General features: G+C 45.1%; 1 protein-coding gene across 1 annotated transcript in view; it reads right to left on the bottom strand.

The window, feature by feature from the left end:
• CDK12 (cyclin dependent kinase 12) overlaps positions 1–27,533 on the bottom strand; it is a 265,108-nt gene that overhangs the window by 131,764 nt on the left and 105,811 nt on the right. The window contains exons 9-11 of the mRNA XM_082271762.1: positions 26,145–26,222; positions 12,430–12,546; positions 10,270–10,401 (exon numbers count right to left, since the gene is read on the bottom strand). Coding sequence (XP_082127888.1) covers positions 10,270–10,401; positions 12,430–12,546; positions 26,145–26,222 — 327 coding nt within the window. The remainder of the gene's footprint in view (positions 1–10,269; positions 10,402–12,429; positions 12,547–26,144; positions 26,223–27,533) is intronic.

Below are 27,533 nucleotides of genomic sequence, written 5' to 3'. Positions count from 1 at the left end.
CTTGGGATGCTTGGGCTAAGGATAGGAGTGAAGGCAGCACAAAGTCTTCATTCAGATGAATATCAGAAACCACCTTAGGAAGGGATGACTTGATGAGGTTGAAGTACCACTATCTCTGTGGTCCCTTCCACCTCTATTCTGTGCAGAAACCTCGGCAGGAATTTTAGTGGAAGGAATGTATAGATCAGCCCATACTGACCCCAAGGAGAGCCACCAAAGAAGAGCCGAGAAGCAGGTCAACATCGGGTGTCCCCCACCGGACACACAGGAGGTGAAACCCCTCCAGGTTCAGGGACCAATCCCCCTGATCCAGCACCGGACGACTCAGGTAATCCGCCTGCTAGTTTTCCTCACCTGGTATGTGTACTGCAGAAAGGGCTGGAACAAATGTTTCCGCCCATTCCAGGATCTTGGCTACCCCCCCCCCCCCCCAGACACTCTTGGTGCCAGCTTGATGATTGATGTAAGCCACGGCTGTGGTGTTGCCTGATTGAATCCGAACTGGACAACCCTGTAAGCGAGTTGTCCAGAGACTCAGGCAAAGCTTTATCGCTCTGAGCTCCTGAATAGTGATCAGAAGTCTAAACTCTTCTACTGTCCAGAGAACCCCTGGGCGCAGAGCTTCCCCAGCACTCCTCCCCAGCCGCACAGGCTGGCGTCTGTGGTTATCGCAGTCAAATAAATTGGAAAAAAGCACTACGCCAGGGCAAGTCCTAACGAGTGAAGTCACCATAACAGGGCAGTCCTTGTGTTGTGACTCAACCGAATCATAGAGTCCAAGGTCTTTGTTCCATTTGACAAGAATTTCCCTTTTAAAGAGTCTCGTGTGGAACTGAGCAAACGGAACCGCCTCAAAAGGTTGACACCATCAGACCCAAGACCCGCATGCAAGTCCGCAGAGAGGACAGATTGCAGGCGAACAGCAAACAAATCGCCCCCTGCAACATTTGCAGTTTGTCCGGGGGAAGAAAACCCCTCAACGAAGGGGAGTCCAGAGTAAGGCCCAGGTAATCCAGTCTTAAGAATGGTATCAGGGCTAATTTCTTTAAATTGATGTTCCAACCGAACTCTAGCAGAATTCGTACAGTAATCGTCAAGTCGCCCAACAGGGCTGAATGTGAATCTGCTCTTAATAGGAGATCGTCCAAGTACCCCAGTACCGTAATACCCCGTTGTCGCAGTAATGCCAACACTGGAGCCCACACTTTGGTGAAGACCCTGGGGGAAGAGGCGAGACCAAAGGGTAACGCAAATATTGACAATAGTCTTCTCCTACAGTCCAGCATAATTAGGAATGTGTAGATTTGCATCCTTGATATCTATGGAGGCCAAAAAGGCTCCTTGGTGTAGAGACGCCAATACCGTGCAAATGGACTCCATTCGAATGTTCTGTACCCGCACAAAGCGGTTCAGAGCCTTGAGGTCCAGGATTGGACATACTTTGCCTTCTTTCCTGGGCACAGTAAACGGGTTTGAATAGAACAGCTGAAAGCGTTCCCAAGAAAGAACAAGCACAATCACCTCTTGCGACAGCAGATCTTGTACCACCTCTCAGATCCCTTAACGGTCTGGAGATAGGCGTAGATTGGACAGAAAGAAACCTTCAACATTCAAGACTGGCCGCAGATCCAGATTGGTCTGTTCTCGGCTTAACTAACCATGTCTTCTTGGAACCTCCAGAAGACCTGAATGGCTTCGCTCTTTTCTTATGCAACCCTGAGGCACGAAAGGGCAGCCTATGAGCAGTAAATGAAAGCCCCCGTCTATTACCTTGCCCTTGGTGGATTGGGGTAGAAGAGTAATCTTCCCAGTTCCCACCCGTAAGACCTTTGAGCAACTCATCCAGGGAGGATCCAAACAACCTGTCCCCGTAAATGGAAGGTTAGAAAGAGCCTTTTTGGAAGCCTAATCCGCAGACCAGTTTTTTGGCCACACCATGCATCTAATAGCAACCCCACCGCAGACACTCTGGCTACCAGTGGAGCCGCATCCAGCGACGCACCACATATATACAGAAGGGATTAAACCATTTGGTTCGTTAGCTCTATCAGGCGCGGTGAGAGCTGCTCCGTTTCCAAGTCACCTTTTAACAACTTCGCCCATTCTGTGAGGGTCTGTGACATCAGAGTGATGACAAAGACTGGTTTTAGAATTGAACCCGCTAACACATGTAAATGGCGGGACAGACACTTAATCCCTCTATCCACAGGGTCTGTAAATACCAAGGACTCTTCCACCAGTACACCACAGTAGACTTGTTTAGTCTGGAAACCGGGTGATCCACCTTTGGTGGCCTAGTCCACCTAGTGGAAACCGCATCTGTGAAGGGGGTAACGCCTTTTAAAACGCTTAGGCACCACAAACATTTGTTTGATGAAACCAAATGACACCTGCATCCCTGACGCTGTAGACCTATCCTCCACTAGTGCGTTTTCCTGCGCTGCAGCTAACGAAATGTCCTCCTCGCCGAATCTGAGGATACTACAGAGGGAGGTGAAGATAAAGTGCGCTTTTGGCTAGTGCCATATTTTAAAACTAAATCCACTTTTCACACCAGGTAATCCAAAACTGCTGTAAAGCAAATAGGGGCTGCGTCCCAGGGGGTCCCACAACCGCACTGGCGGGGGTCTGTAAGCGAGATTTGGTCCTGCGACTTTATTAGCACTGAGCATAAAAAAAAAGCAGTGCCACTTTAAGAAAAGTCGCAAAAACCGCGACCTCAGCCCTAACACAGCCTGCAGCAGGGTGAGAGGTATACCTACAGGGACCCCAGGAACATACCACCAAAAACAGTCTGGAGGCTTCAGGAATGTTCTGTGCAGAGAATAGAAACGATCTGACACAGGAAACAGAAAAATACCTGGGTCATGCCTAGAGCCCCTAGCTCCTCCCTTGCTGTCCAGCGATCGTGGACATCAAGAAAATGTTCGCCCCATGCATTCCTACGGGGAACTACCAAAACATGGCCGCCCATGCATTTCAATGAGAAAACTTTTTTACATTGATGCAGAGCAGAAAGACTACAGCAAAATGGGGGCCCCCATGGCACGCAACGCGGTCTCCAGGACCCCAGGAGGGAAATTAGACAGAGGCATCGGGGGTCCCCAGGAGGAGACCCCACCAGGACAAACCCCCCCCCCCCCCCAGAACCACAGCAGCGGCTGCAATAAATCCTCCCCCCAGAGGTAGGAACCTGCTTGTGGGGAGGGGACAGCCGAGGGGGGCCTGGTATCACTGAGAGGCCAGGGGAACCGAGGGATACCCAAGGGTCTGACTTTCCCAGGGAGGAAGCCCACGTCCACGAGACCACCAGAGAATAGGGGGGACACTTACTCACCATACCACAGCATCAGGTGGGCGCCACCACTCCGAACATACACTGACTCAGGGCATCCCAGGTCATGTGCAACCCGGAGAGGTGTTTCTCTCGTGGGCCCACCCCCATCCATCGAGGCTCTGTTGTGGCGAGGCCTAGTGCTGGACTATAGCCTGCTCACGCTCGCTGGTACGGCTGGGAGACCTGTTTTTAACGCGTACTGTTGGACAGGTCAATTCGGTTGGTCGCAGATTGGTCGGTAAGGAGGAGAGCTTGGAAATCTTTTTGTCTTGTTATATGCATCGCCCTTCCAATGCTCCTTGCTACAGAGACCAGTTACAGGTGTGGACAGTAACCAGTTGTTTTTGTTATAGACTATATTGACCAGGCAACGCACTGACATCTTTGCTGCCATTGTGCAATAGGCTGGATGTTCAGTGTGCCCCTGTGCCTTTAAGAAGGGGTGGGCTCCCTTCAGGTATATCTGTCCTACACGTCCATTAAATGCATGTGCTTCCATTGTAGACTCTCAGAATTTAGAGTTAGGACCATAGATAATGGGGTGCCTTGACGGGGCTCTGTGGCTTACGCATGTGTTTGCAAATGTGTGCAACTAAACCCCTGTTTTTAACGCATACTGTTGGACAGGTCAATTCGGTTGGTCGCAGATTGGTCGGTAAGGAGAGCTTGGAAATCTTTTTGTCTCGTTATATGCATCGCCCTTCCAATGCTCCTTGCTGCAGAGACCAGTTACAGGTGTGGACAGTAACCAGTTGTTTTTGTGGGAGACCTTAAGGACCTAGGATATCCAGTCCGAGACCCAGCCGGCTGTTGCTTGTAGTTTTCTCAGAAACACTAAAATATAAAGTCTTACCAATAAGGTTCCCAAAAACAAACAGCTAAGATCGAAGTCCCAGCAGGGAACTAGGTCCTACTCCTAAACTAGGCAGAAACAAACTGAGGGCTATAGCAGAGTGTGTGGGTGTAGGCCTGCAGGGACTGCCCCATAAACGTGGTAAAGTTGTTTCCTGCCTAGTGCCCTACTCCCGGAGGCTACTAGGAGGCAGCATAACCCACTGGCCAAGAAGATAAGGAGCTGCGTCTGTCAAGGAACGATAGAGAAAAAAAAAAAAAGATACCACTGGAATCTCCGTATCTGGGACATAGTGGATTATAGCTAGCACGGTATTTGGCCATACAAATAGGGGGTCAGATACGATCTATGCAAGATATAGAACTGGGTGGACATTTAGGAGAAACCAGTTTACAGGAATCCAAACACCTCGTCCCAATCCACATCCTCCACCCAACAATCTTAACTGATACGTGGAGATCGTGGCAGACAGCAGAAGAAAACTATAGAGGTACGTTTTTTAGACCCTGAGCCCTGTATTACATCCAGAAGGTACAATTGTTCCTGGTTTGAGGTGAAAAAGCTGAATCGAGCACGCAGAGCATGGCCAAGCTGAAAGCAGCAGAAAAGCATTGAGTTGGGGAGCCCCAATTCATTTTTAGGTTGCTAAAATGACTTCACACCACTCCAACAAAAAAACATTAGAAACATACACAACTCTTGACATCCACAGTTCATAATCGGGTTTAGACAAAAGTTCTGTGAGACAGGGATTGTCCCACAGGGGTGTAGGAGCATGTACGGGTGGAGCACTGAGCCAACACCGTGCCAATTCCCAGATCTTGCAGTGGTGGTGATTTAACAATCCCTTACAACCCCCAAGGGTTCAGGGGGTCTCGTATATCTCTAAAGCAGAGTTGAAAAGGATGTGTAATCGCCTGGGAGAAAGGGGAACCTAACAGAGCAAGATTACCAATCCCTGTCCCCCTTATCTAGGTGGGAAAAGTGCGATAGTACCCCCTAAATGCGTGGGGTTTTTAAGTGCTCGCTAGGACAATTTATGGTGAGAGTTTCTCCAAACTAAAATATTAAGAATAGCTTCCGGGGACTTGAAGATATGCAGCAGTAGATACACTGGAGCATGCCAGAGAATGTAAAGGAAGTTGTGCAACAATACCATTTTAATTAGGTTAATGCAACCCATGTCCCTCAAATAGCCTGGCTCACACCTGAGTTTTAGATTTCAGTACTGCATACAGGGATTCTAAATTGAGTTTAACCATAAGATTCTATTGGAGTTGGACAGATATACAATAGGTATACAGCCCAAGGGCCTATAAGATATGATCACTTTAATAGGGCACAAAATTACAAAGTTGACATCCACAGAACATTACATGTCCATCTGGTAGAACTAGGAAAAAGGTATGAACAAAGGCCCAGGTGGCAGAGTTGGAGGCCAGGTGCCTGACACTCCCAAGAAACTGATGGGATGGGTGCATAAAAAAAGCGAGGAGATTTGTCCTTAAGTGTGCAAGCTCTAGCAATCCGATTTATTGTCCATTAAATGGTGTTGTACTTGGAAGCAGGATGAGCCTTGCTAGGTCCTGTAGACAAAACAAATAGAGAATCCATCTTCCTGATCGAAGGTAGACTCCAATGGCACTGACTAAGTCCAGGCAATGAGGGATTTTCTTTTGATGCTTTGGAGTAGAGCTTAAGGATGACAGAGGTATGTCCTCATTAGGGTGGGCGACTGATAACATCTTAAGAATAAGGGATGATCTTAGGCAAAAAGACTACCTTGTCATTGTGAAGGATAAGGAATTGTACTTAGAAGAGCTGCCAACTCAGACATGTCTGCTAGCAGCCAAAAATACCACTATGTAGGAAAAGGCATGTAAGGGCATGTGAGGTGCACCTTGAATAAAGGTTTTATTTATTTATTTTTTTTCCAAGGGAGTTCAAATGGATAAGGCTGAAACCTCACACTTTGAGTGCTTAAGGCCAACCTTGTTTAAGACCTGAATGTAGGAAACAACATAAATCTCTAGCTTTTAAGATCTAGGCTACAACAGCCATGCCGTTAAAGCCAGAGACTGGGAAGTGGGATAGAATAGAGGGTCTGGAGACCATAGATCTAGCCTGTTGGGAGGTGACCAGGGATCATATGCTAGAACTTGATGCATGCCTGCGTACCAAGGATTTCTGGACAAAATTGATGCAACAAGAATCAGTCTTCCTCTCTTGCTCTAATTTGAGGCAGAATTTGCAATGCGGAAAAGGCTTACATGAGATTGAACTTATCAGGGCATCCAAAGCACATGCTAGAGGATCCTTAGTCTTAGCCACAAACAGGAGGCAGTTTGTTGTTTGAACTGGAGGCTAAGATGTTTATATCTGGAGTTCCCCATTACTGACATATCAGATAAAGATATTTGGGTAAAGGGCCCTCTTTCCCCATAATCCAGATGGTGGCGATGAGGGGATGTGATCTACAGAGTTTGCTTGACAGTGTGTTTCCATCCATGAAATTATAGGGCTTGCTTCCTTTGAAACTCCTGGTGTCCCCTTGATAGATGATAAAACACCACAGCCACGGGTTTACCGGATTGCACCCTGATTTGGGGTCCTTAAAGATGGGAGGTCCTGTATGGGAAGGCCTGGAGCAGTTGGAATGGTCTTGTGGATATTTGCAGACACCTGTAAGGTAGATATATCCTTCAGAAGGAGGTCATCAAGATAACTTGTGACCTGGATGTCCCAAGTCCTGAGAAGGGCAGGAAGAGGAGCCAGGATTATTGAGAGTACTCTGGGAGCAGAGGACAGGCAGAAGCACAATTCGACAAATTGGAAATGGCTGTCTGCCACTGCAAAGCACAAAAAGGGCTGATGAGGTGGACACATGGAACATGTAGATAAGCATCTTGGATATCTATAGAAGCAAAGTATTTCCCCAGTCTTAGGAAGGCAATAACCACACTTCTTTAAAAGGTATTTGTTGAGACTTTAAAGAGGAATTCCAGCTTGGAACAACGTTACTATGCATATACCATACCTGTGGGATTCAAGCTGAAAATCACTGAATTAGACGCTGCTACTCCAGTGATCTCCACTTGCTTTCGGGTCCCGCACTGAGCAGCTGCCCTGCTGCATTCTGAGAACAGGTTAGCCGCTTGGCGCAGGTAAAGACAAAACATTACATTTTCTGAATGAATGCAAAGCGTTCTCCGAGTGGATGCGGTGGAGAGGCATTGTGAGGTCAGAACACTTTGCATTCATTCAGAAAATGCAAAGATTCTCTGCATGGCATTCGTGCTGACCAGCCAACGTCATGTGTTCAGAATGCAACAGGGTAGCCGCTCAGCGTGGGACCTGGAAGCAAGTGAAGCTCGGAGTAGCAGTGTCTACTCCAGCTACCGGGGGTATTTTGACCAATGTAACTATGCATAAAACATCCATACTTGGAATCACTTTTTAAGTCGAGAATAGGATAAATAGTATCCTTAAAACCGGTCTTCTGAAGGTACTGGCATAACTACTCCCTGAGACAAGAGATGGTTCAGGGCACATTAGACTGTCCTTGGGCAGATTTTGGTTGATTGGAGAGTAGTGAGAGGGTAGAGTTTTGACCTATATGTTGTACCCATTTAAAACTACCAATTGAATCCACAGGTCTGGAACGTCTGTGACCAAGAGAAGTAAACTGTGACAGATAACCCCCACTCCTAACAGTAAGAGCCCCTTTAGGGGGAATAGGACTTTGAGGAAGAACTAGTGGGCTTTGTGAATCAAGTCTTGTGAGGAAAAAGAAAGGTTGAATTTAGGTTTTGAAGTTGAAGCCTGGGCACAGTTGCCTATTTGTTCTGCATTTTGAGGAAGTAGAAGCTTTTGAGGGGTTTGGGATCTTTTTTTGTAAAAGAAAAGCCTTCCATCCTTGACCTCTTTGATGAATTGGTCAAATGCCTCCCCACAAAAGGTGTCTGCCTTAGCATATATTTGAGGTGTTTTTTGCAGGCAACTTCAGCTGTCCAGTCTTTGAACCACAAGATTCTGCAATATAGATTAGAGCTATTCTGGAAATTTGTCTCATGACAAATGACACTTATCATGACACTAATGATGTTCTAAGGAATCTATACAAAAGAGCAGAATAGCTGCAGGTTGACATAATGAAACTGGAGCAAGGTCTGGCTGCAGGGCTGAGCCTGCCAGAGTAAAGAGCCTTCAGAAGCATCTCAAGTGTACAGGTGCAGTGAGAAGTTAAGATTGAGACAGCTGAATCCACTTACTGGAACAGACCAGTTTTTAAATGAACTCTTTCCACTGTATAGAGTTTAAGATTTTTGAGAGAATAGAAAAGTTTTTTGGAGTGCCCTAATTGTCTCAGATCGCACAGTCTGTGTGTTCATGAATGGGAAAGGTCTCAACATATTTTGCAGGTCACTTTATACCCAAAAAGGCTTTGTGAGACGGAGGAAAATCAAAACTACAATGCCAAAGCTTTTGCGCACAGCAGCGGTGCTTATCCACAATGGCAAGCCTGTTGCATAAAGCTTCCACTTCAGGTGTAAAAGTGTGTAGGGGAGAAAAATCGTCTGCAGCCACCCTTAATACCAATTCTATATACTGTATTCCTCATTCCATTATTCCGTCACCAAAGCAAACATATCATATGACTCTGGTAGAGATGGAGGAGCTGGAGAAAGGGCATGGCGTTTTACCCATGTAGCCCTGGACAAAAGGTAGCTGTATTAGGGTCGTTAACTGTCCAATAAATTGTGGCATAGATGTAGCAATTTCTGCTTTTGTCAGGTAGGCTGCTTGTTGCATACCTGAGATAGCACTAAAATAAGATGCAGAGACGGGTGTTAAAATAGTTTCCGGCTACAGTGCAAGAGAAGAAGCATCATTCTGAGGCTTAGTGTTGTGCAGGCGGTCAGTAGAGCGAATAATCGCCTGAGGTTTAGCCATGGCCCCTATTTGCCTTGTTTCACCATAGCTATGAGGGTGATGGTATTCCAATGTGGGGTACGCACAGAGTAGGGCTCAGAATATATGGTAAGCTTGTCCAGAAGGAGTACACAACAACCCAAGTGTAGGAAGCCCTGTAACAAATCTTGGCAAAAGGGTGCGAAGGAGCACCTCTGTTTATACAGTAACAGCTAGATACAAGGTGACCTGTTTTCCTGTCAATGATACTGGACTGTATATTAAGTCCACACATCATCTTGTCATAGTGATCACACCCACAAAAGGGGTCTACAGGGTGTAGATTCCATAGCAACTACAATGCACTGCACTAAGTGCCAAGGCGAGCATCCACGCAGGATTCAATGCTGAAGCAACATTACAGGCCATTCCAATTATGTAAAATCTGGGTACAGCTCTCAAAGCTTTACTGAGGTTGCACTGCTTCTACTTTTGAGATTAGAAGGCAGTGAAGGAGATGATTGAAGAGTTTGAGAATCCAAAGATAAAACAATAAATTAGAGAAGCTAAAAGTTACTTCTCCGCAAGAGAAAATAGGCCCATCGTCTTAGGACACTAGCAAAAACTCATGTGGACTCATGTGGTGGGGTAGGGTTAAAGGGGAGGCGCCAAGAGGGCAAGTCATTAAAAGCTATGCCAGTGTTCAATCACCTAAATCACAAAGTATGAGCCTATAAACCAGAGTATTTGAATACTTTGCCTGTGCCCTGTATTGTATGACTAAGATGAGTATTTTTCTAGCTGGTACTTTTCACGAATCTTTAATAATGCAAGTATTCCTTTACACCGTTACAATTGTGAAAATTAAAAAAAAAAATATGCCGCAGCACCACTAGCGAGTCCTTTTCCCACAAATTTTCTTATCCCGAAGAGTAAGCAACTTTTCAGTCTAAAGACCTTTTCCAACTCAGGATGGCATGAAAAAGGCATTTAAATCAAAAGACTGCATGTATGTAGTTGTATAAGCATGAGAAAAGGAGTAGTCCAGGGTTAAGTACTATACAGTATGCTTTTCCCTTGTAAGAGCAATCCAAAATGTATTTTTATTTTCATATTAATAAAATCACGTCTCTTCCTATAATCTATATTTGTACTGGGCTAGACTTACTCTGGAGGAGGCATCTTGCTGACATCTACATCCTTTAGGAAGTCACTCAGAAGAGCCTGTTCTGCAGCGCAACGCTTGCTGGGATCCAGGGTTAGCATGTGGTCTAGCAGATCCAAAGCAGGAGTTGGAATGCTGAAAAAAAGGGCAAACACAAGAGTGCAGGTCAAAAACATCTCAATTAATACACTCCCCAAGGGCCTATATTAACAGGCGTTGGGCTTGTGCCATTGGCATCAGTTTGGGACATCTCTGTGATCATTTAGAATTCATCTGACCTCTTCCGGACTTGCTTTAAATTCCTATATACTTGTTCTGGATTGCAAAGCCTGCTTGGCACTATGACAAAGCTGAATGCCAACTTTCTTTTCACTCTGCACCTTCCTGCAGCAGCTAGAGTCTGTAACATAGATAAAAGGCAATAAAATCGGCGCTCAATTGATCCCCAATAAAACTAGATAAGAGAACTCACTTAAAATACACACAAATAATAAATAGGTAACATCAAAAATAAATACGTATTTATTTTTGATGTCACCTATTTATTATTTGATGTGTATATTTTAAGTGAGTTCTCTTATCTAGTTTTATTGGGGATCAATTGAGCGCCGATTTTATTGCCTTTTATCTATTTATGTATGTGGTGACACTATACAGAATTGGCTGCTAATTCCTTTTATTCCCTATTTATTACTCTATATCTACTACTCTTTTTTATCGATAACATCTGGTATATGGTCAAGCGCATAGGTTTTTCCCTATTTTCATTCATTAGAGTCTGTAACACTCCCCTTTGTAATCTTTCTATGTAAATGATGTAACTTCCTTCAAAGCTCTGATGCTGGGTGGGATTAAATACATCCTTTATAGCAGGGATCCTCAAACTACAGCCCTCCAGCTGTTGCGAAACTACACATCCCATGAGGCATTGAAAAAACCTGACATTCACAGACATGACTAGGCATGATGGGAATTGTAGCTCCTGAACAACTGGAGGGCCATAGTTTAAAGACCTCTGCTTTATAGCATTCAATCCCACCCAGTCACACCTACAGGAGATTTTTAACCTTCCAAGTCCCGCCTCACAGATCACAGCATTATTCAAGAAGGAAACCTCTTTATACATTTTATCTTAAATTTGCCGACTAGTCTGAACAGGGAGAGTCCCACCCCTCAGATCACATCCTCCCTGAGCTCTGCTGTAGTGACTCATTTACATCTGAAGGAAACACCATCTTATTAACCTCTAGTAGCCCTTCCTCTGTAGTCTTGCAGTAAGCCACGATTCTTTGGCATGCTGCAAGACAGACATGACACAAGAGTAGGTATGATGCATTTACACCTTTCACTAACCAACTTTAAGGCCCAGAAACACCCACAGTAACCCTTCAACTCCAAGAACTAGTACAAGTGGACTTTCAAAGCCCGCACAAACTACAGATGCTCAAAAGGATCATGGGAGATGTAGTATCAGGATTGGAAAAGGAAGGAAAAAGCACGTCAAAGAACTTTGAAAAACGGTCAAGAGAAATGACATCACGGACACAGAAAACTGCTATGTGGAGGAGGCAAGTTACACACAAACCGACAATGGGGTTGAAATTCAATTACATACACAATGCATCTGTTTTTTTTGAGGAGGAAAAGCTGGAGTTCTTATAATTTCAATGAGCTGCATGACATCTCCTAAGCTTACGTCTATTTTCATGGCTTTGCAGCAAACACTGACACTCTGGGGGCTGTGAGAGAAAGGAACACAGGGCAGCTATGCCTGCCCCTCCCCTCTGCTGCCCATTCAAAGAAGCCTTTGTATTTTGCGAGAGATCACATAATACAAATGCTACTGTGATAAGGCAGGAGGATGGGGAGTGGCAAGCATAGCAGCTGCACCGAATCTAAAGTTAAGGATGCTTAGACCTCAAGCATCAGCGTCAGGCTCCTGGAAATACAGTGATAGTCATCTTCTGGGAGTGCAATAAAACGGTTTAGATGTGAATTATAGAGAGAAGCCCAAGAGTTGTCATGCCGCTCGTTGAAATTAATTCATAGTGTGCCTTCACCTTTTACAAAGGAGCTGAATTCCTGAAATTCAACTTTCAGCACAATTCTCCGAGTCTTTACATACATTCAAGCTAAAAGCATACTACCAATACAAAAACTTACTAGGAGAATTCCTCCCGTAATCGCCTTCTATACTGCTTCTTAGGTTTCATGGTGTTGAAATATGGTAATTTGATAACATCTGGCCAGACAGCTGGACAAGGACTCCCACAAAGACGGCTGCAAGTAGAAAATACAAAAGCGAAGGGCATTTAAAAAAAAAGAAAAATAGATAAAATGGTACATGCGATTGTTGCCTAAAAAAAAAAAAGGGGGGGGGGTGATCTTGGATGTACAGTATACTCAGATACATACATTGGGTGATAGGCTGGTACCTTCAGGTGACTGGACACTAGCAAAGCTCTTTAAATAGGCGTTACTGGTACTCCACTCCGTGAGCTATCATTTTTGTACCAAACCATGCAGGAAAACAGGGGAACAAAGGGGGGAGTGGCTTGTGTCCTACACGTCAAGATTTGGAATTCACAGGCAAATCAAAAGCAGCAATTATTAGATACCTGTAAATTTCATATCTTGGAGTACAATACAGGGGACAGGCTGAGTATTTGACCCTGGGACACAGGAAAAGCATTTGAGGACACTCATTACCCTGCAGGAAACAGCGGGTATAGGATTGTGTATAGGGGATTGTATGGTTGGGTTTTCATTAGTTTTTTTTTTATTGGTTGAGCCAGACGGACTTGTGTTCTTGGGCCTAACTTTAGAGTGTGGCTGCAAGAAGCTTGTGGATAAAGGTTGCAACTGCAAAAGACTGGACTTCCACTGGGTAAAAATTGAAACTGTACAAACAATCGACCAGGTGGAGGATTTACAGAGGTGGACTACAGTGGTCAGGTGCTGGAAGCAAGCACATAAAAGGGCAGCAGAAGTTTGTTTGTTCTTTAGAGTGTAGGCTCTAGCGACCAGCTGTCTGATCCATTGAGCAACAAACTTAACTCAGTTGCCGACCGTGCACTGTGGTTTTACTGCTAAAGTGCGAACCAGCTGCACAGAATCAGTTATACGTTTGTGATTCTATATTTCTGGGTAGGAGGTGCCCAACCGGCTGTGCGGTCACTGGCTCCTTGATTTATGGCCGGGATCCATCGATCATCGGAGCGATTGACAGGAGAGCGCTTTGTTTATGTAAACACCGCAAAGCTCTCCTCTGGCAGTGGCGATGTGCCTATTTTTGTTTCCCTGCAAAACAGGGAATAAAAAAACGGTACATCCCTTAATAAATGCACCACACATTTAACCCTCTCTGATTGCCCCGGATGTTAACCCCTTACCAGCCAGTGTCATTAGTACATATATAGTGTAATATTGGCACGCATCACTGTATTAGTGTAATTGGACATGTCAGGGGTTGTCTTCTAGCAGTCTGAGTACTAGGGATCGACCGATATCGTTTTTTCCGTTGCCGATACCGATATTTTGGCCATCGCATATCGGTATCCGCCGATATTTTGTACATTTAAAGTTTTGCAAAATAAACACAAATCTATTACTGAACATGTTAATGTTTATTTATTAACTTTAACATTAAGGGCTTGTTCTTCACACCTTAACTGCATGCAAACTGATAGGAAAACTTGCAGGGACATCAGTTTCACATCATCTGATTGTGAATGCTGCACGCACTCACTGCAATCATTTTAAATCACTACAGCAGTGCAGTCAGTGGCAGCAAAACTGCTAGAAACAAGCTAGACAACAGATAGACAGTGGATTGGAGTCAGTGGACTACTGCTGCAATATTGCACTCACTGCAATGATTTTAAAATCACTACTGAAGTCAGTGCAAAAAACTGCTAGAAAAAAAAAGCTAGACAGTGGATTGGAGTGGACACTAGTACTACTACACTTTTCAATACTCCCAGTTAAGTAGAACAATATTATACTGCAGAAAGCAAAACATTTCAGCATGTTCACCTGTTAACCTCTTGCCGACCGCCGCACAACTATTTACTGCGGCGGTCAGCCCTTCACAGGCAAAGCGACGTAGGACTACGTCGCTAGCCTGTGAGACTCTAGGGAGCGAGCGTGCGCCGCCGAAGGCACGCTCCCGCGAGGTCACGGACCCCCCACGCGTGTGCCCGGCGGACCCGATGTCCGACGGGCACTCGCGATCGTCCGTTACACCGGAAGAAATGGCTAATGTAAACAAAGCCGCCGGTCATTCTTCCCTGTGTAAGAATGGAGATCACACGGTTCTACTATGTAGGACCGTTGATCTCTGTTCTTACACTAGTAGCCACAGCCAATCACAGTTAGAAACACGCCCCTAGGGACATACTTAACCCCTCCCTCTCCAATACAGTTAACCCCTTCCCTGCCAGCGTCATTTTTACAGTAACAGTGCATATGTATAGCACTGATTACTGCAGTAATGTCACTGGTAACCCCAAAAGTGTCAAAAATGTCAGTCAAGGGTCCAATCTGTCCGCCGCAATGTCGCAGTCCGGCAATAAAAAAAAAAAAAAAAAAACGCAGATCGCCGCCATTACTCGTTAAAAAAAAAAAAACAACAAAAATCTTTCCCTTAGTTAGTAAACGCAATAACTTTTGCGCAAACCAATCAAAATACGCTTTTTGCGATTTTTTTTTACCAAACATAGGTAGCATAAAACAAATTGGCCTGAAATGTTAAAAAATTTTGATTTTTACATTATTTTTTGGGGAATTTCATATTAAAAAAGTGTGAAAAATATTGTTATTTTTGCAAAATTGACGCTCTTTTGTTTATAGCGCATGATCAAAAAAAAAAAATAAAAAAAAAAAAATCGCACAGGTGATCAAATACCACCAAAAGAAAGCTCTGTTTGAGGGGAAAAAAAGGACGTCAATTTCATTTGGGTACAGCATCGCACGACCGCGCAATTGTCCGTTAAATTCACGCATTGCCGAATCGCGAAATAGGCCCTGGTCAGGAAGGGGGTAAAATCTTCCGGGGCTTAAGTGGTTAAACGGCTTCTTTTTTTCATATAATGCTGCCACTTCATTAACATGCTCACTTGGTACAGGAGGAGAGAAAGACAGAGGAGCAGAGAGAGAGGTATGCATGTGAAGCAAGTCTTTTGTAGCGTGCCTCATTTTCTTTCCACCACTGAGGAGGATCACCACTTCTTATGTCAATTACTGGTTCCTTCAAATAGAGATGAAGTTCATCATCCAGGCTCATTATTGCAGATTCAGAAGAATCCTCTGCATGAGGCCCCAATAAAACACTGAAAATGTCATGATCAATTCGACCACGATGAAGAAGATTCTCTTCTGTTCGTTCTCATCTTTCTGGACATTTTTCTGCTTTTGCAGCATGCTGCTCTTTCAGATTATAAAAATGCTTTTCTGGACTTGTCTTCTCGTCAGGAACCTCCTGCACCTCCTATTGAATATCTTCTGTCAGCCATTGTTTTGCCTTGGCCAATACATCATCAGAAGAGAAAGCATGGTTCTTGTATCAAGGATTCAAAAGACTTGTAAGCACAACATTTTTAACCTCTTCATACTTCTCAAAACATATCAATCAAAGCTCACTGGCTTGACAGACCATCATTTGAAAGTTGGAGGGTGTTTTGTTCCATGACACTGAGGTCTGACATATCAGCAAGCCTCATTCCTTTCCGCATGTTTGCTCCGCTGTCTCGAAGGAGCACAACCATCACTCGGTCTTTGGTGATTCTGCATTCTTCAAGCATGCCTAGAAACATTTCTCTTCTGTACTCCCCAGTGTGGGATCCTTGCATCACTTTTGTATTCAAGACCAATAGCATTTTTTGTCCATCTGCTGTCAATGAAGTGGCATAAGATTCATTAGTGACTCTGTTTGTCCTCCTCCTGACCAGCAGTCAGTCGTGAATGATAGTGAGTTGCCAGCATTCTCTGATTGCAGCATACCCTTTACTTTCTCAACAACCTCCTGGTGAATCTTTCCCAGGATTTTGGTTCGATAATACTTCTCACTCTTCAGTGTATACCTTGGCTCAACTATAGACATCAACCGCTTAAATCCAAAGTCAGACACCATTGTAAATGGCTGGTTATCAGCGACAATCATCTCTGATTACTCTGTCCAGGAGTTGGGATCTTCCATCTGAATCTAGACAGTGACACCAGTTTTTTTTCTGGAACATATCTGTTATTGTTGCCTGGGATAGTGGAGGAGGCATTTAAAAATCACATTGATATTCATTTTGTTTTTTCTGTGCTGCATGATATAATTCAATATTATGAACTCTTAGATGGGCCTAAAGATTTGATGTATTGTTGTTTTTTGCAGTTACTGATCCCATGCTTATATAGGTTTGTGGATGTGTTGCACACTGCTGCTTTTCCTGGAGATGGTTGAGACGAGAAATAGTCCCAGACCCAACTTTTACTTTTTCTGTCTTCATCCACCTCCATTGCAATTTGAAAGAGACAATAAGGTTAAAAACATGGCTGGCTGGCTGCTGGTACCCTGGCCTGCTGTGGGTGGCTTGCTGGCATCCTGTTGTGGGTCAGTGGCTGACACCTGGCAGTGTGGGTGGCTGGCTGGCACGCTGTTGTGGGTCAGTGGCTGACTCCTGGCAGTGTGGGTGGCTGGCACCCTGTTGTGGGTCAGTGGCTGACACCTGGCAGTGTGGGTGGCTGCACACACTGACCAAGGCTGTGGGAGGCGGTCTTTGAAGGCAGAAAGTGTCAAATTATAGGCCCAGCGCGCAGAGACACATGAAGCAACACACGCAATGATGTCACGTGTGCGCCGCGCACAATATCCGCAATATCGGTAACTTCCAGGGGCCAATTCAGATATATCGGGGAAAGTGCATATCGGCCCTCAATATATCGGCCTTGCCAAAAATCAGTCGATCCCTACTGATTACATTTGCGTACCAGGTTCTTATGGGCCAATTAGGTGCAATGAGAATCAACCGCTTTTTGTCTTGCTTTATTTTGGGGCGCAGGTGAGGTAGAATACACACCGGAGAGAAGGCATAGATTAGCCGGAACGAAGACCAGGCTATCTATCAAGGAATCAAATGCCAGTGCTTGAGGATCTTTTCGACCTTGCCACAAACCGAGGTAGTTTGTTGCTGAATCTGGAGGCCAGTAAAATCCAGTGTTGCAGAGTCATTTTTACCACTCTGAGCTTCAGGATACTGATGAGGAGCTTGGCTTCTACTGGGGACTATGTTCCTTCAACTGTGGGAGACTGAAATACTCTCTTCTCTCTCCCCCCCCCCCCCCCCAACCCAGCCAAAGAGACTGGCACCTGTTATCTCCAAAACGATAGTATAAACAACTTCCCAAGTGGTTGGGTTGCATAGAAAGACACCAGTGGAAGCATGCTTGTTCAGTGCCAAATAGGTTTTGTGTTCGAGAGGACTTGAGTGAAACTAGACAAATGTTACAGCCTGAACGCCCAGCCCTCCCATACAGAGTGTCAAAAAGGAATGTTTCTTGATCTCAAGGCCTGAGCATGTTTGTTTTCTGGAAGCATGCGCTCTCGGACAAAACAGCAAACCAGAAGTAACTACACAATCCTAGAATACAGGATTGTTTTGGGTATTTATTGCCCTTGTCCACTCAGCTTCAGTTTCACAAATAAAAATTGCCGCAATAGCTGACTGCAGAGCTGGACCTGCAAAAGTTTGAGAGCCAGCAGAATCCTTTAACAAACATCTTTATTGGGTACAGTAAGATTTTTCTTTAATCAGAAAAATGTTTATTGTGCCAAAAATCAAACACAATGCATTATACAAAAAGCATAGGGCATACATTAGAAAGTTCTGCAAAGTCAACATAATCAAAAAAAAAAAAAAAAAAACAATCGCCCTTGGTATCATATACCTCCAACAATTAAGGGTGAATGAGTGTTGTTAAACATCAAAGACTTAAAGTGGCTCTCAGTAAATACCTTATGCAGCACACTTCCTCTTTCTTGTATGGTAAAAAGCCTAGGCTAATGAAATCATGCACAGCTCTCTCTCTCTCTCTCGTGAGAGTTTGCCAGCAAGGGAAGAGGGATTAGTCAAAGGAAATCCAAGGAGAGCTAGAGGGGGCTGGATAAGGGTGGAGATAACAGGAGACTGCAGAGATCCAATTTTCTATCAAGAGAGAAGAAATGTGCAGGCAGGCAGTGGTGTTAGTATCTGTCTGCGAACACGATTAATCGTTAAAAATCACAATCTCGAAACAGCATGCTCTCGATTCTTAGGGCTCTTTCACACGGGCGATCCGATCAGATCCGCCTGTCAGTTTTTTAGGCGGATCTGATCGGATCCTCCATGCAGCCCTATGGGGCAGCGGGTGTCAGCGGAGACACCTCCGCTGACATCCGCATCCGATCCTGTGCGTGAAATCTGGACGGATGGAAACCCTATTTTTCCATCCGTTCAGTAATCGGAGCGGATCTGATGAGAGCGGACAAGCGGTCCGCTCTCATCCATTCCCCCATAGAGGGCAGCGAGGGCTGAGACACCTCCCTCTCTGCACTGCAAGCGGAGACGGAGCTGTCATCCGCCTACGGAGCGGACCATGTGAAAGAGCCCTTACAGAGCTGTTCTCTGCTCACTCACAGCTGTCAAAAAAAAAAGAAAAAAGGAGTCCTGGGAAATGTTTATCAACATTGTTAAGGCTGCTAGATAACTATAAACACAACGTTTTACAATGTATCTTTTCGTTCTTTTAGATCAGGGGTGGGGAACCTGCGGCCTGCACAATCATTGTGTCCGGCCCCCTAGTGCCGCTGAGCCTGTGTAGCCTGTGAGCCCATTCCGCGGAGCTGTCAGAAGAAGCCGATGGCTCCGTCCTGACAGTGCGAGTCACAGAAAAGCTTCAGAAAAGAACAGAGCGCTCCGAGCCCACCCATTTGTGTGACAATAGCGAATGAAAATTCAATATCGTCACATGGATCCTCCTCCTGGCCAATCAGGAAGCGGGTCCGAGCATATTTTTAGTACAGAATACTGTAGTAATGTCACTGGTCCCCCCAAAAATGACAAAAATGTCAGGTAGGTGTCTAGGATCTGTCCACCACAATGTCACAGTCCCGCTAAAAATCGCTAATAAAAATGACAAATCTTTCCCCTAGTTTGTAGACGCAATAACTTTTGTGCAAATCAAATAATATACACTTTTATACAATACCAAAAATATGTAGCAGAATACATATTGGCCTTTTTTTTTTTATTGGGAATGTTTAATAGCAGAAAGTATAAAAAATTGGATTTTTGACTTACCGTAAAGTCCATTTCTCGTCTTCTTCAGATGTTCATTGACAGACACAGCTCCTGATCCTCATAACCATTGGGTTATACTGCCCCATACGGCAGTAAGACACTAGGCAGAAAAGGAATCTGGCTACGCCTATGGGTAGTCCCAGGGGGTATACTCTCCCTCCCTGCTATAGGTACTCGGTTTAGTTACAAGCAGTGTCAGAAGAATAACAACTCCACAGGGGGGTGGGGTGGGTGCTGTGTCCATTAATGAACATCAGAGAAATGGATTTTACGGTAAGTAAAAAATACCATTTTCTCTTTCGTTGATTGACGGACACAGCTCCTGATCTTCATAGCCATTGGGACATCCCAAAGCAGTGTTTAAAATGAGAGGTGGGGACAGCACAAAAATTCCCAAGGCTAAATCGTAGCCAACCAAGCCAAAGGAGCTAAACCAAAAAAAAACTGGAGCCCACCTGCAAAAAAACTATACACCCTCAGAGGATCAGGCCCTCTAAACAGCAGCCTGCAAAACCTTGTAATCAAAAGAAGCATTTGTAGATGCCAGCACATCCACTTTATTATTATTTTAGGTACTTCTATAGCGCTGTCAATTTATGCAGCGCTTTACATATACATTGTACATTCACATCAGTCCCTGCCCCCAAGGAGCTTACAATCTAAGGTCCCTAACTCACATACATACACAGTAGGGCCAAATTTTTTATACATGATTCATTTAACCTACCAGCATGTCTTTGGAGTGTGGGAGGAAACCGGAGTACCCGGAGGAAACCCACGCAGGCACAAGGAGAACATGCAAACTCCAGGCAGGTAGTGTCGTGGCTGGGATTTGAACCAGCAACTCTCTTGCTGCTTGGTGAAAGTGCTAACCACTACACCACTGTGCCAGGTACACCCTAATTGCCTGGACCACATACAAGGCAATTTCCTTTGAATGTTTAGGCCTGGGAGACAGGGAAGGCAACACGTTTTCATTCAAAGGAAAATCAGAGACAACCTTTGGGAAGAATGACTGACAGGGGCAAATAACCACCTTATCTCTGTAAATCACCGGGTAAGGTGAACGACCGGATAAACGCCACTAGTTCCGACAACCTGAGCGCAGAGGTGATAGCCACCAAAATGGCCACCTTCTGGGACAGTGTAAGCAAGGGAATCTCCCAAAGATTCTCAAAAAGAGGCTTCTGGAGCACAGAGCACCAAATCGAGGTCCCAATGCGGCAACAGAGACCTTACTGGAGGTGTCAAGTGCCTAACTCTCTGAAGAAAAGTACGCACCAGGGAGTATGTGGCCAAGGGCCATTGAACTAAGACCGCTAAGGCTGACACATGACCCTTGATAGTCATTGAGGCCAATTTCTGCTCAACCCCTCATTGAAGGAAGGTCAAGATCCGAGCCTCCGAACAAGAGCAAGGATGAACCCCAAGAGACTCACACAACGCAATGTACGTCTTCCACGTACGATGGTAGATCTTCCTAGAAGTAGGTTTCCTAGCTTTTAACGCGTTGGAAACACAGACTCAAACAAACCTCTGTCCATCAGCACCTGGCGTTCAACAGCCAAGCCGTCAAAGCCAGCGAATGTAAAGCAGGATGGAAGATTGGTGCTTGGAACAGCACATCCTCCCTGAGAGGGAGCTTCCAAGGAACGACGGCGACCAGCCATACCAGATCGCAATACCAAGCCCGGCTAGCCCAGACCAGGGCCATTAAGATGACCGGAATCCCTTCTGCCTCGATCCTGTGTAGAAGTCTTGGCAGAAGCTTGAGAGGGAAGGTATAAATCAGATTATACTGACCCCACGGGGCCACCAGCGCATTGGAGGTATCCGCCAGAGGATCCCTTGAGCAAGCCGAAAACCTCTGCTCCCTTCTGTTGAGCCCAGGAAGCCAACAGATCCACCTTGGGGATGCCCCACCAGAGACAATTGATGAATCACCTCCAAAGGAAGAGACCACTCCCCTTTGTCCAACGTCTGCCAACTGAGGTAATCCGCCTGCCAGTTTTCTACCCTGGGAATGTGTACTGCGGAGAGGGCTGGAGCGAACCGTTCTGAATGCCGGCTACCTTCGGAGTCTGCCAGGACCACTTTCCAATGCAAGGGGAGGAAGGATTTGCCCAGGCAAAGCGTCACATAACAAAACCACCATATCAAGGACTCCTTCGTTCCCCAACTCAAACAGATCCGAGTGTCCAGAGACCACGGAGTCTTGTCCCATTTGGCCAGAATTTTACTTTGCTGGGACCTCGTAGGGAACTGTGAAAACAGAACCACCTCGAAGGTCGACTCCATCAGGCCCAGCACTCGCATGCAAGTCCAGAGGGAAGACCATCTGCTGGACAGCAGGAGACAAATTGCAGCCTGACATTTCTAGAGTTTGTCCAGAGGAAGGAGCACCCTGGCTAGGAGATGCTGCTCACAGGAAGAGGTCGTCCAAGTAGCCCAGTACAATTAGCGTAACAAAGCTAGCACCGGTGCTAAGGAGCAGAGGCACGACCGAAGGGTAACGCCACAAACTGATAATGCTCCTCTCCCACGGCAAAGCGGAGGAAGTGCTGGTGACCGGCACATATTGGAATGAAGAAGGTAAACATCCATGATGTCGATAGAGGCAAGAAAATCCCCCCGATGCAGGGATGCCATCACCGCGAGAATACACTCCAGTCTGAACTTCTGCACCCGCACAAAGCAGTTCAGTGCCTTGAGGCCCAGGATTGGACAAAAACTGCAGCCTCTTGACCAGCTGGTCTGCCAGCTCAGCAAAGGCAGGAGGGAGATGTTCCCCCTCCAGGTCACGGCGTAAAAGCTTCGGCCACTTGGTCAGAGTTTGTGACACCATGGCAATGATGAATACGGGCCTCAGTGCCGAACGAGCCTGAGTGTACATATTGCGGGTTACTGCCTCTGCCTTTTTGTCAGCCGGATCCTTAAAGGCTGGGGACTCTTTAACCAGAATCATGATTGCCTCGTTCAAACTGGAAACCGGAAAGTCCACCACCACTGGAACAGTCCACTTCTAATAAGGGACTCATCATAGGGGTAACGCCTAGAAAATAGCTTAAAGACCCCAAGGGGGCGATTTGGTCGTCCCACTCTTTAGCGACAATTTTGTAAAAATAGGCGGGGAGAGGAAACACCTTTGCCGCTCTGGATGGCTTGCGAGTGCCTATGGGAACCTGTGCCTTTGTTGCAGCTGCGTCCCTCATCTTTAAGGTCTCACGCACAGATACAATTAGTGCCTCCACCAGCATCTTTTTGTGTGCGATTGCAAATGTGGAGGAATCATCCTCGCTATCTGAGAACTCAGGGCGCATGGTAGCAGACCAAGCAGGGTGACCCACATCCGCAAGGGCCAAATCAGATTCAGGACGGATGAGGCAGGGGAAGACGCTTTTTGCTAGCCTGTCGCCTGAAAGCCACCTCCACCCAGGACACAAAGGACTCCAGGACCGCCGTCAGTAAAGTCACCAGGAGGACCCCGAAAAAAAGGTGTAAAAATCTGCAAGGGACAACCCCCACCGTGCTGACAGCACCACCCGGTTCCCAGGCACAAAGCACCAAGCGATCCTATGCAGAGAGGGAGAGGACCCCACCAGACTCACCACCCACAGAAACAAGCGCCTGCAGCCACCATGATAATGTACTACACATGCAGCGGTTAGGAAGTAAAACGATCCAGGAGTTTTCACCGGGGGGTGAGGAGGGGCTTCACCACTAAAACCGCTGCCCACATGGCTCCACTATCATGGCCGCCGCTATTTTCAAAAGCAAGCCCTGGAAAATGGCCGCCAGACTACCCAAACATGGCCGCTGTGCATAAAAACACACAGGCTACAACAAAACGGTGACCCCGCCCGGCACTACGAGGCTTCCCGGGATCCCTAGGCCTCAAGGTCAGACCCAGGCAGGACGGCAGGCCCTGCCAGGAGCCACCACCAGGTAAAACACCCCAGCAGGTTATTTTAGCGCTCTCAGGAAAAATCCAGAAGAAAAAAAATCTAGCTAAAAAAAAATTGCCAGGACCAGTGTAGATCCCAGCAAGGAACTAGGTCCCTACTCCTGACTAAAGTGAGTACCTATAGCAGGGAGAGGGAGTATACCCCCCCTGGGGCTGCCCATAGGTGTAGCCAGATTCTTTTTATGCCTAGTGTCCTACTCCTGTAGGGGGCAGTATAACCCAATGGTTATGAAGATCAGGAGCTGTGTCCATCAATGAACGAAAGAGAAATTTTTTTTTTTCTCTGTATTGTCGCTTGTTTATAGCACAAAAAAAAATTGCACAGGTTATCAAACACCACCAAAAGAAAGCTCTATTTGTGGAGAAAAAAGAAAGGACATCAATTTTTTTGGGGTACAGCGTTGCATGAGTGCACAAATGTCAGTTAAATTAACGCAGTGCCGTATCGCGAAAAATGGCCTGGTCATTAAGGGGATAAAGCCTTCCAGTCCAGTAGTGGTTAAAAAAACAAAAACTGGATACTGCTTCTGTTCAAGGAGCGCATCATCACTTTGAGGTAAATGATGTGCCTTCGGCAGATCGAATGTTCGTCTGAGGTTTAGCCACAGCACCTGTTTTTACCTGGTATCTGCCATTCACTCCAACTGAGAGAATTTCCCTGCGGGGTACTAACTGAGCAGGGAGTGGGAGATAGGGTAAGCATGTCAGGAAAGAGTATGCGAAAACCCAGGTGCAAATCAACTTGCAACAAATCCTTGTGGTGAAAGTTTGAAAAGTTTGCATTGTACATATAAAACATAGTCCCATTTAGCACAATAATTAACAGAGACCATGTTTTAACAGTCTACAATGCTGGAGTGTATATAAAGTCCAGGCTTCGCCCACCACAATGGATATACCCCCAAAGAGTTCCTCATGGACTGGGTTTCATAGCGATGGACTACGGCCTTGGACCTGTATAGTACCCTTGTGAGTGCCCCATACAGGATCCCCCCCCCCCCCTTGCCCGAACATAAAAGGCTGTTCCCAGTGTCTGTACACTGCGTCTGTGTAAGCACTGGAAAACAGTGAGGGTTGACTGAAGATTGGAAGATCCTGTCCTGTATTGTACCTTAAAACGTGTCTTTATAAACTTAGCAGGTCTCTTAGTACCCCAACGGGCATGGCAAGGAGGAGGAGAATCAAGTGAGAGAATGCCAAGAGAGCATAGAAACATTGGCAAACATATTGCATGAAGCCATAGTATAAAATGTATAGGATACTGGGGGGTGAGAAATCTTCTGCAGCCTCTTAGAACACTAACTCTGGACCCTCTTCATTCCCCTCTATGTCTACTTCTTCCAAAGCAGGCATATCAGGAACTAACGTAGTTAGACTAGGGGAGGGCGGAAAAGGAGCATGGCACTTCTGAACTTTGGACAGTGATGGCTGTATTAATGTAATTAGTTATCTTGATATAGTTGCAGAAAAGTCTGCCTTAATCAGGAAGGCTGCATGTTGGGTGACTGAGATAAACGTAGAATCTGATGCAGAGATCGGTGTTAAAATAAGGTCTTGAGCCTGAGAAAGGGAAGCATTACCACTGAATGCTTTGAGTGTTCTGCAGGCCTTTGGCAGATTGAGTGTTCGCCTGCGCTTTTACCGCAGTTCCCTTGTGCCTGGTTTCCACCACTGCCATCAGGGTGGGTACTTATAAAATAAGATAGAGTAGGGTATGGAAAGGGGATAGGCATATCCATGAAAGAGTACACAACAACCTAGTGATGGCTGTACTATAGCGAAGTCCTCATGACAACAGGTTTAAAGGAAGCGCCTTATAAAAAGCTCTAGGTGGAAGTGCAGGTAAAATTTGCAATCTATGTTGTGATGTTAGCACCTGGTCATCTATCACAGTGGTCCTCAACCCTGGCCTACAGGGCCCACTAACAGGCCATATTTTAGGTATTACCTTGGGGAGATGCAGACTAGAGTACTGCAATCACTGAGCAGCAAATTATATCACCTGGGATGTATTTCAGTTATCTTGAAAATCTGGCCTGTTAGTGGGCCCTGTAGGCCAGGGTTGAGGACCACTGATCTATCAGACACTAACCCCTGAGTGGTAAAATTTTAGCACCAAGTTGGAAAAGTTTGAATTTTTCAAAATATCTGCAGATGTGACAGTGCTGGATTGGTGGTGGAGAAGGGGCACAAGTTGTGGGACATTTTGTTATCTTAATGCAGTAAATTCATTACGGTGAAGAAAAAAAAAAAAAAAAAAAAAAACTTTAAACTTTAGAATATTAAAATATTTTTTCTGCGCTATTACAAATTTTATATCTCTGTAAATAGGATCCCAGTGGTCTCTTTTCCACCACCATAGTAGCCCTATGACCAATAGACCAATTTTCCAAATATTGTGGGGTGGAGCAGTTTTTGTCAACATAACCCTATATACAACCATACACACATTTGTGAGGAAAACAGGATTTCGGTCTATCCTTAAGCAAATCACACATTTTTGGTTTATCTTAGCAATGAACTTCATTTGAACATCAATCCACTTTGACCATATAGCTGCATAAATGTAAAACAATTTAAGAAAATACCTAATCAATTCAAGTTGAGCCAGCTCCTGATTAGCCTGGAATATTGGTTTCTTTGTAAAGAGTTCACCAAGAATACATCTGGAAGGCAAGAAATAAAATGGTCATTAATTATTTGCTTTTGAAGAAACTGTGTCCTAAAATATTCATAAGAGATTCATAAGAGTTACATAATAGGTGAGGTTGAATAAAGACACTAGTCCATCCAGTTCAACCTGTGTAGGTGTGTGTGGCTGTAATCATCTCACATAGCCCTGAATGTTCTGATCCTTGAGATGTACGTCTAAGAGGCTTTTGAAAGCCACCATACTTCCCGCAGAAACCACCTCTTGTGGTAGAGAATTCCACAATCTTGTAGCCCTAACAGTAAAGAACCCCCCACGTTGCCTGAGGTTAAAACGCTTCTCCTCTAATGGCATTGTATGCCCTCGAGTCCTTATGCAATCCCTTCGACTGAATAGCTGTTTTTCTATGCCGAGATCACCACTGAGATATTTATAAATTGCTATCATGTCCAGCTCTCAGGCATCTCTTCTCCAGGGAGAATAAATCAAGCGATTGCAGACGCTCTTCATAATTAAGATCCATAGTTAAATGCCTCACTAAATATGTTAAAGCTGTAATTCAAACAAATAGCAAAATATGAAGTTGTAAAATATAAAGTTGTAGCCAATGGTATTAGTATTATAGACAAATTATCACTGTGCAAATGGCCAAATTGCCCTTTAAATTAGGCAGCAGCATGTATGTACAGGATATAACAAATTAAGATTGAATTTAATAAAACCGTGCCACGATATGAATGTGACTAAATTAATACTTAAAAAGAAAACAAATATTGACAAATGAAATTTGTTAGCGCATATTATCACATATGCACCATGGTGTATGATACAATATGTAGAGTCCATAAACCAATGAAAATCAATCCTCAACATTGCAAAGTCCTTATACATAGAATGTGTCGGCAGATAAGAACCATTTGGCCCATCTAGTCTGCCCAATATATCTGAATCCTATGAATAGTCCCTGGCCCTATCTTATATGAAGGATAGCCTTATGCCTATCCCATGCATGCTTAAACTCCTTCACTGTATTTGCAGCTACCACTTCTGCAGGAAGGTTATTCCATGCATCCACTACTCTCTCAGTAAAGTAATACTTCCTCATATTACTTTTAAACCTTTGCCCCTCTAATTTAAAACTGTGTCCTCTTGTGGTAGTGTTTCTTCTTTTAAATATGCTCTTCTCCTTTACCGAGTTGATTCCCTTTATGTATTTAAAAGTTTCTATCATATCCCCTCTGTCTCTTCTTTCTTCCAAGCTATACATGTTAAGGTCCTTTAACCTTTCCTGGTAAATTTTTTCCTGCAATCCATGTACTAGTTTAGT

Source organism: Pelophylax lessonae (assembly GCF_965119305.1).
Source record: "Pelophylax lessonae genome assembly, chromosome: 11".
In the NCBI taxonomy this organism is placed as follows: domain Eukaryota; kingdom Metazoa; phylum Chordata; class Amphibia; order Anura; family Ranidae; genus Pelophylax; species Pelophylax lessonae.
Note: the sequence above shows the minus strand (reverse complement) of the source record. Positions and strands in the feature narration are given on the sequence as shown.